This window comes from Heloderma suspectum, chromosome 8 (genome assembly GCF_057233095.1).
Source record: "Heloderma suspectum isolate Gila_16-S chromosome 8, 16-S_ref, whole genome shotgun sequence".
NCBI classification, from domain to species: domain Eukaryota; kingdom Metazoa; phylum Chordata; class Lepidosauria; order Squamata; family Helodermatidae; genus Heloderma; species Heloderma suspectum.
In genome coordinates this window covers 38,172,884-38,182,345 of record NC_139465.1, presented here as the reverse complement: position 1 = coordinate 38,182,345, position 9,462 = coordinate 38,172,884, and the positions used below count along the sequence as shown (strand labels likewise).

At 49.0% G+C, this 9,462-nt stretch overlaps 1 protein-coding gene across 1 annotated transcript; it reads left to right on the top strand.

The window, feature by feature from the left end:
* The first annotated feature begins 322 nt into the window (after positions 1–322).
* DDX28 (DEAD-box helicase 28) lies at positions 323–8,499 on the top strand. Its single transcript, XM_084811995.1, has 2 exons — positions 323–5,164; positions 8,292–8,499. Exon 1 carries the CDS (start codon positions 453–455, stop codon positions 2,169–2,171), a length of 1,719 nt encoding a protein of 572 aa, XP_084668121.1. The 5' UTR covers positions 323–452; the 3' UTR covers positions 2,172–5,164; positions 8,292–8,499.
* Positions 8,500–9,462: the final 963 nt, after the last annotated feature.

Genomic DNA, 9,462 nt, shown 5'->3' with positions numbered 1-9,462 from the left:
GAGAGAGCGCAGGACAGGAAGGCCTGGCGTGCTGTGGTCCATGGGGTCACGAAGAGTCGGACACATCCGAACTACTGAACAACAACGTGATGGAGAGGCGTCGCCCTGGGTCCATTGACAATATATGGAGAAGCCTATTGGGGAAAAGCCTTCTCTATGCCCGTCAGATAATGTACGTGTATGCATGTGACAGTCAAGGCCAACATCAGCTCACTAATCACTCTACCATTTTCTCTCTCTACGGTATTTAACCGCCGATCCGCGTCTCCCTGGGCTGGGCCAGCGCGGGCGGATGGCGTCATCAGCCTTCGACCCCCCCATAGTTACGATGGGGAAATCGTAGCAGAAACGCGCGCGGGCTCGTGGCGTCATCCGCCCGCGCCCGTCGCGGAGCCGAGGCGTTCTCCTCACGCCGCCGTCGCCGCTCTTCCGCCTCGCGGGGGCTCCTCCGGATGGCTCTGAACGCCTGCGGGGCCCGTGGGGCCGCCTGGGCCGGCGCTCGAGGCCGGTGCGCCCCGTGGCCGCCGCCGGCTTTGCGCCGCTGGGGCCTGTGCTCGGGCTCCGGGGCGCCTCCGGAGGAAGCGGCGGCGGCGCCGGCGGTGGTGCGAGTCCCTCACGCCTGGCGGCTGCGGCAGAAGCGGGCCGCCTCCAGACCCGCCCAAAGGGGCGCCCCCGCGGCGCCCCTTCCCCCCTCTGGGAAGTTGCTGCTGCGGAGCCGGCGGCAGGAGCTGAACCAGGCCGCGCGGCAGACGGTGGGGCGCTGGGAGAAGCCGCGCCTGGTCTCGGACGGCTGGAAGCACCGCTTGTCCCTGGGGGATTATTTTCTGCTGGAGCGGACGCGGCAGGAGCCGCCACAAGCACGGGAGACCGACGCCGATTCTTCCTCCTCTTTCCTAGCCCTGGGAGTGGAGCCCCGGCTGCTAACCGCCTTGCAAGACGTCCTGGGCATCTCCCAGCCCACCGCCGTGCAAAAGCGCTCCATCCCGACCTTGCTGAAGGGGTCCAATGCGCTCTGTGCCGCCGAGACTGGCAGTGGCAAGACCCTAGCGTATCTGCTACCCCTGATACAGCGGCTCTTGCAATCCCAGCACTTGCTGGGCAGGAGCGTTGCCTGCCCCCGCTCCTTGGTGGTGCTGCCTTCCCGAGAACTCGCAGGACAGGTGCGGAGTGTCGCCTCTTACCTGTGCACTCCTTTGGGCTTGCAGGTGAGGGAGGTTGGAGGCGGCCGGGGCATAGGCCACGTCCGACGGAAGATCCTTGCCGGCCCTGCTGATATCTTGGTGGCCACACCGGGCGCACTGTGCAAGGCGTTGCGGAGGCGGATGTTGACCTTGGAGAAGCTGCACTGCCTGGTGTTGGATGAAGTGGACACCTTGCTGGACCCCACCTTTGTAGACTTGGTGGAAGACCTGCTCCAGCGGGCCCCCCTCAGCACCAGCCTCAAGGAAGTCAGTGACTTTTGGGATCCCAAAGCCCAGCTGGTGGCAATGGGAGCCACTGTCCCAAAGGGGTTGGGTGAACTGCTGAGTAAGGTTGCCGACCTGGGCAGCTTCAGCGTACTAACCAGCCAGAGGTTGCATCACCTTCAGCCCCATGTGGAGCAAAAATTCATGCGCCTGAAGGGCAGCAACAAGGTGGCGGAGATGCTTCAGCTGATCAAAGATCGAGGGCCCTCGTCTGGAGCTGTTCTGGTTTTTTGCAACACTGCGGGTACAGTTAACTGGCTTGGTTACATATTGGATGACCATAAGATTAAACACCTACGCTTGCAGGGACAGATGCAAGCAGTAATGAGAGAGGGCATCTTTGACACCTTCCAGAAAGGCCGATCTGACATCTTGGTGTGCACTGATATAGCTTCCCGGGGTCTGGATACCACCCATGTGGAGCTGGTGATCAACTACGACTTTCCAACAACGCTACACGATTACCTGCATCGGGTGGGACGAATTGGCCGCACCGGGAGTAAGTTCCCTGGGACTGCAGTCAGCTTTGTGACCCACAGGTGGGATGTGGACCTTGTTCGGAAAATAGAAACTGCAGCTCGCAAAAGGGCTCCGCTGCCAGGGATGGAACCAATTGTTAAGAAATCTTTGTCTAAAAAAGAAAAGAGAAAAAAATACACCCATCAAAAGAACCTGACTTTAAATAATGCTTGTGTGGATGTTTGACCGTGTTTCTGAAAAAAGCACTGTTTAACATTTTGTATGTTTGATTTGAGGACCTGAGCAAAAGAGCGATACAGTCAAAGCCCAGCCAAAGAACCTTGGAATGAGTAAAGTCTCAAGCATAAATGGCTGCTGGTGTGGAATTTGCTGCTCCCCCTGCCCCCCCATATAGTTTTATGCTTGTGTGTACTAAAAAATGAAAACAAACCTTCCATTCTGTATAAGGAAGGGAAGGATGGCACATTGTGTGCCATCCCCTGAATGGTTTAGTCTAAAAGTATCAGTACATGAACTTCAAAGAAGGAATGGCAGCCAAGATCTGTACCCTCTGCTCCTTTCACTAACCAAACTAGCCAGGCAGGTAGTGAGCTTGGGTGCAGAACTTTCAGCAACCTCTTCTTGTCCCTTCTGCCCTTTTCACGCTTCTCTTTTGACACACAGTACCTGTAGCTCTGTGTTAGACCATTTGCTTTGCGTTCAGAAGGTTGCAGGTTCTATCCCTGGTATTTCTTATAGACTTCAGAAAGACCCCTGTCCAAAACCCTGGAGAGTTGCCTCAAGTCAGGGATAATGCTGAGTTACATGGGCCAGTGGTCTGACTTGGTATAGTGTCTCTGTGCCTCCTGTTACCCCAGCACAGCTTATTTTGAGGGGATCAGGCTTGACACCTTTTGGCTAAAGCTAGTCTCGCCTTAAAAGCAAATACTTAAATGGCTGCATAAATATCAGCTATTTTTCCCCTTTTTTATCCTATGTTTATTTCTCATGGCTATCTTGGTTACTAGATTATAGGAAGAAATTTACTTAAAAATAAAGATTGGAAAAATAAAGGGTATACAAATATTTTGGAGGCAGTATATTTCTGAATTTTAGACAAAACTGATACATGATATATATCGGATGACAATAGGAAAACTTCAGGTATAACACACTTCAGTGCTTGAGCTATGTTTTTTAAACTGAGATTACAAATGTATAAAATAAATAACAAAATAAATACTTGTTTGTATAGTACTTCTGTATGAAAGCCAGGAGTGTCATTCTCTAAGTAAAAAGGTAGGATGTTCTTGTATGCATTAGCATAAACACTGGGTAGGACTTTAGAAACATATCTAAAGTGTATTTATTTAGGGCACAATGTTATGCATATTTAGGCAGAAAAAAGTCTTACAACTCCCAGCATGCCCCAGCCAGGCTGGCTGGGGAATGCTGGGAACTGGAGGACTTTTTTCTGTCTAAACATGCATAGGATCGTGCCCTTAGTTAGTTATGACATTTATATAGGCTACCTAATAACATTGCTTTCTGGGCTTGCTCACAAACATAAAAGCTAAAGTTGTTTAGCAAGATGCAGTCCACTGTAAACATTTGCCAAACTGACGAGGGATTTGTATCATTGAGTGTATATGCGTGTAGTGTAAATAAGTGTCATCCACAATGGTCTTGTCCAACAATCTTGTTAATAGCAGTACTCCTGATTGCTCAGTCATTAGACAGGTTGCTATTTAATAATATTTATGGCCTGTTCTTCCTCTAAAGAACTTAGCAGTGCTGCCTACTTTGTCCTCACAGGAACTCTGTGTGGTTGGTGAGGCTTGCCAAAAAGCCACCCAATGAAAGGCTTGGAGGCTTTCTGTAAGTCTCCAGTTTACTATTAGTTCTGCTTCAGAGCTTATTTATTTATTTATTACATTTATATCCCGCCTTTTTTCCTCCTTAAGGAACCCAAGGTGGCGTACATAGTCCTCCTCCTCCTCCATTTTATCCTCACAACAACAACCCTGTGAGGTGGGTTGAGCTGAGAGTCTGTGACTGGCCCAAAATCACCCAGTGAGCTTCCATGGCCGAGTGGGGGCTAGAACCCAGATCTCCCGACTCCCAGTCCAGCACTCTTGCCACTACACCACGCTGGCTCTCAATGAGCTTCTAGTTGGCCACTGTAGGAAACAGGATGATGAACCAAATGAACTCTGGTCTGTTCCAGTAGGGCCCTTATGTTCCAAGGGAGATTAAAACCCAGGTCTTTCTAGGATGTATGGAATGAAAAAATTGAATCTCCTCCATGCATTTATGAAGCTGCCTTTTACCAAGCCAGATAAATAGTCCACCTCTAGCCCAGTATCTTCTATGCCAGTTGGCAGTGGCTCTTCAGGGTCTCAGGCCAAGAGGATTTTTCCAGCCCTGCAATCTGATGTCCTTTGAGCCTGGAGATGCCAGGGATTTAACCTCAGGCCTTCTGTAGACAAAGCATGGGCTTGAGCACTGAGCCATGTCTCCTGCCCTACCCTAGGATGCCAGCCAATACCTTCATGGAGAAGGATGGGACACAGCTGGGTTCACACAGTATGACAACCCTAGACTCAAGATTTAGTATGGGTTGGGTGTGGGTTGTCATGAACTGTGGGTTGTTGAAATGTGGATTGTTGTGTTCTGTGAACCCTGCCGTGCTAACACACCACTGTCTGTTAACCACAAACAATCCACGAAGAGCCCATGGTTTGTTGTTGGGTTGTGAACTGTGGGTTCTTGGTTATCAAACCATGGTTAGTGTGGCTGGGTTCACACAACACAGCAACCCACATTTCAGCCACAACCCGCAGTTCAATGACAACCCATGCTCAGCCTTCAGTGTGGGTTGTTGTGTTGTGTGAACCCAGTGTGCCATAATTTCAGGGGCAAGGCAGTTGCTTATGCTCTTGGATGGACATGCCGTACCTTTAGTTGTGTGACAGTGTTCCTAGGAAATTGGGCAGTGGGCAGCCTCTTCCTCTGGAGAACAAGAAGTCAGCAGTGCTGGGCGTGATGTGACATCATCTTGGCCTGCATTTCCCCAAGCACACAAGCGGCAAGCCAATGAAGTGCAGCAAGGACAGAGAAATATGGGGTATGTCTTCTTTCGCTAAACTTCACTGGGAAGATGTCGCTCAATGCCAGCCGTGCATCCTCCACATACTAGTATCTACAAAGAGTGAGGTTCCTGCCCCACTCCATAATTTGTAAGTTTTTCCCCTGCCTTCTTAAGTCTTAATTCTCCTTTTGTAAGTCTTTTCCCCGCCTCTTTAAGTTTGAAGTCTCCTCTTGTAAGGCTTCCCCCCTGCCTCCTTAAGTATATGCTTTTTCATTGCCACTACCAAGAGAATGTTGCAACTGCGTGAGTTGTAGTGATGGCGTGGGGTGTGCTGTGTGAGTGTGTCTGGTCCTCTGAATATGCACTGTGCAGAGAGTACATATTCAGAGGGCCCTCATCTGGAGTGCATGAAGGGGAATAGGGCCAGGGCCAAATTTAGCGCAGAGAATCCTTGCTTCCCCTGATCACCAGTTCTGTGTCAAAAATGGAAATCTGTCTGTGCAAGTACATGTTCATGTCCTTGTCAGAGCCCCCTGTTCACTCAAATGGGATTGGTGCCAGGGTTATCCTTTTCTACATTGTTGCTGCTGAAACTCATCAGGGTTCTACCCCAGAACTTAATCTCAGCACCTAGAACATAGGAGTTAATAATTAGAGGTAGTGCCTCTGAACTTGTGCAGAGCACCTCACGGTACTGATGTAGGCACCATGGGAAATCACAGTGCTGGCCAGCCAGCATGGGTTGAAGGAGTGCTAGAAAAGGGCCTAAGACAGCAGTTGCCGCAGTGGTGGACCCTTTGCCACTCCTCCTGGTTATTTTTTTTCTTGTCTTTATCTGCTAGGTTTCTGTGTGTGAGGCTGCGATTAATGGCACAGAGGCAAGAGAGCCCTGCTATTTTTTTTAATAAAAAATCTCCCCTAAATCTGAAATACATCTTGAGTTGCTTTCTCATTCTCAAGAGAAGCAAAAGCTAAAGGCTTTGTAGGGGTATTATGGCTTTTAAATTGATTTCTGCCACCACACCCTTGAACTGAGTTTCACTTCAGATGCCAATTTTCTTGCCACTACTATGTTTCTATCCATGTTAGTCTTTCTCCTCTCTCTAGTTGATGGATTGGAAGCATCTAGATGATCACTTAAAAAAAAAGAAAAGGTCAGCGCAGTACATCTTCCCCACATAAGCTGAAAATTGGAACTCTTCTGAGGTGGAGAGTTGAACAGAAAGACTTCTGTGTTTGCAAAGTCTCATGGCTTGTTTAACAACTTCCCCTTGGATGAGATGATTCTATTTCTGCTCCTTTATTCTCAAGATTTCTAGATACAGGTATTTTAACATTGGCCTGAAGGTGTTATAGGTCCTTTGTTGTTGTTGTTGTTTGCTTTGTGCACTTACATCTGAAGAAGAGTTCTAATTCAAAAGCTGGCTGCCAGTATGATTAATTGCACTGATTCTTTTAGTGAAAGGGATGGTCTCACTTGGACTTCCTATGGCAGCGCTACCTATTTGGTTTGGGCGAATAATGCGTCGATTAATGATAGCTGAGCCAAGCCACAGAATGTTTTAATAGAGCATTTTCCAATTTACAAAGAAAAATGAAACAAGATGTGTATTTCCATCACAGATTAATCAGTGAGACACTGTTCATGTTTACAACAGCAGTGCAATACAGAAACAACGTACAGCCGTTGCTGGCCTTTAAATTGACAGTTTAGTTCAGACACAATCACAGATTTTGGCACTGAGCAAAAGCATTTTTGGACAAGAACATCAAGCAGCTACGCAGTTTGCAGCCCATGCCTTTGAGCAGAAAGTCCACCGCTTCCAAGAAGCCGGTGTAAAGGTCCTTAGTCCTAAATCCCTGGCCAAAACAAAGAAAGCACAAGCGTGTGTGATTTCATTGCTTTACCTTCAGGGGATGTTGTCTGTGTTCCTTCCAGTCCTTCCCACTCTCCGTATATTACAAGTGGAATCTGCAACAAAATGTTGCAGCGTGTTATGGTCCTTTTCAGGATGCTCTGTTTTTCTGCCCCAGTTGGAGGCTGGTGGCTCCGATGTCAGTGAGGTGGTGAATCTATTCTGGGTTTCAGCTGAAACTTTAAAGGAGCTAACCCAAGGTTAGCCTCCACTGCTCTGCCCTATGCCCCATTTTCTACCCCACCCACAAAGAGACAGTATTCTTTGGCCACTGAACACATTTAGTCCTTGGTGGGCTAACTGGGCATAGGGGGATTCCCGCTCCTAGGCTTTTGTAACTACTTCTGCAAACCTTAACCCTGCTGATACTGCCCGCTTCTTTTATGTGGGTCTTGCCATTTCGGCTACATAAGCAATGGCACTTACAGCCAGAACATCAGGAATAGAAGGAATAATTTTTGCTTTTCTCTGCCTCTCTCTGCCCCCCCCCCCGTACACACACACACACACACACACACACACACACCAGGGTGCTTACTGTCTGTTAGCCAGACCTGATCTATGCATGCAGTAGAACTAGGCGGCAGAATCCTGAGTGGACTGAACCACTTCAGACACCAGTGCCACGCTGCTAGTTTTCTGAATCCAGTGTGTGTGGTTTTCCTAGGGGAACATTCAAAACTGTGATTCCTCCACATGCATTCTGAAGTGGTACAGTCCATTTCTGCCACCTCAAGACTCTTCTACCTCATGGCCATCTCATCCTGCTGCATGAATAGACCAGCCCTGATATTCCAGAGTTCTCAGACTTTGGAAAAGTGAACGTACATTACAACTCTTCCTATTTACTAAGAATGTTTTATCGCAGCCTTCTCTAACCTGCCATCTCCAGATGGGCTAGGACTACAACTCCCATCATCCATGGTCAGCATGGTTGTTGGTAATGAGGAACCTTTCTCAGCCCGAAAGCAGAATTCTGTTTCAAAGAAGTTTGGCTGGGGGGGGGGGAGGGCGAGGGGGGTGGCAGCAAAAACAGTGGGCAGGGCTGAAAAATGCACCCACCCACCCTGCCAAATTCCATTGTTACTAATTTATCGTAGGAAGCATGTCTGCTCAGAAATAAGCACGAGCAGCATATCTACTCACAAATAAGTAGTGGTAAGGATGGAACCAGAGGTTCCACATCCATATGCATCTGTGCGCATGAACCTTAAGGTGCCTTGCAGCATGTCACCTTCCCATTCGAAATGCTGCAGCTGGAGAGGTTCCTTTTGACCTCTTGATGACCTGCCTTAGGACAGCATTGTTTTGTCCAAATTTATCATTTCCATCCCAATTACAAATGCTCTTTGTTTTTAGAGAGGCTGTTGCAGAAGACATCAATCTGTCGTACAGGTGGAGAAGAGAGCTCCAACTGAATTGGAGGTGTGTGGCCTGAGTACTCCCAGCAGCTGACTGGGCAGGAAGCTTCAGTCTGTTTCCCGCCTCCCAGCTGAGCAGAGCAGAGCGGAGCAAGCTGCTCCAGCTGGTCCAGGGACTACAGAAGCAGGCAAGCTCCCAGAGAGCGAGCGACCGGAGCGAGCGACCAGGGGGAGCAAACAGGAGTTGGCCAGGGGAGTTGGGCAGGGGAGGTCAAGGGGGAGGCCCCTAACATTTTTTTCATTTTTTATTTTTTTAACTAACTTTTTTCCATTTATTTGTCTTCTAACACACACTTTCACACCAGTGGGACTCTGCTTTTAACCTCTGCTGAGTAGAGGAGCAGGCACAGGCTAGTCTAGAACAATCACAAAGCCAGACACAAAAAGGGAAAAGAGGCTATGGAAGGACAAGACTCTCCAGTGGTGGTGACCTGCAAGGTGTGTGCAATGTTTGTTTTCTTGCCTGAGAACAACATGGCCTACACCTGCAACAAGTGCAAGTTGATCACGTGGTTGGAAGAAAAAGTAAGTGGACTGGAGCGGCGACTGTCGACCCTCCAGGGAATAAGAGAACACGAAGAGTTCTTGGACAGAATGGGGGAACTACAGCAGCAAAGGGAAGACCAGAAGCTTGAAAAGCAACAGCAAGATGAGGCAGTGGGAAATGCTGAGGTGAAGAAAAATGGAGTAGATGATACTCCTTGGAAAAGGGTGACAGTTAGGAGAAGAAGAACTAGACGCTACTCTGCACCAGTGGAAGCAGTGGAACTGTGGAACCGATTCCAGGTACTTGTGGATGAGACTGGAGGACAGCCTGCAGAGGAAGAATCACAGGGGAACCTGCATGAGAGTGAGCAAGAGGCTGAAGGTCAGTCAAGCAGAGGCGATGAAACCCAGGCCTACAAGAAGAAGAAGAGTGGTAGTAGTGGGAGACTCCTTGCTGCGTAGGATCGAGACCCAAGTATGTCGCAAAGACCCGTGGACTCGCCAGGTATGTTGTCTCCCGGGAGGACAGATTAGAGACGTGACTGAAAGGTTGCCTGCACTCATAAAGCCCACTGACAGGTATCCCTTTCTTCTCATCCATGTGGGAACAAATGATACCGCCA

What these genes read in the sequence shown, in the direction of transcription:
- DDX28 (XM_084811995.1), top strand. Translation starts at nt 453, where the DNA reads ATGGCTCTGAACGCCTGCGGGGCCCGTGGGGCCGCCTGGGCCGGCGCT.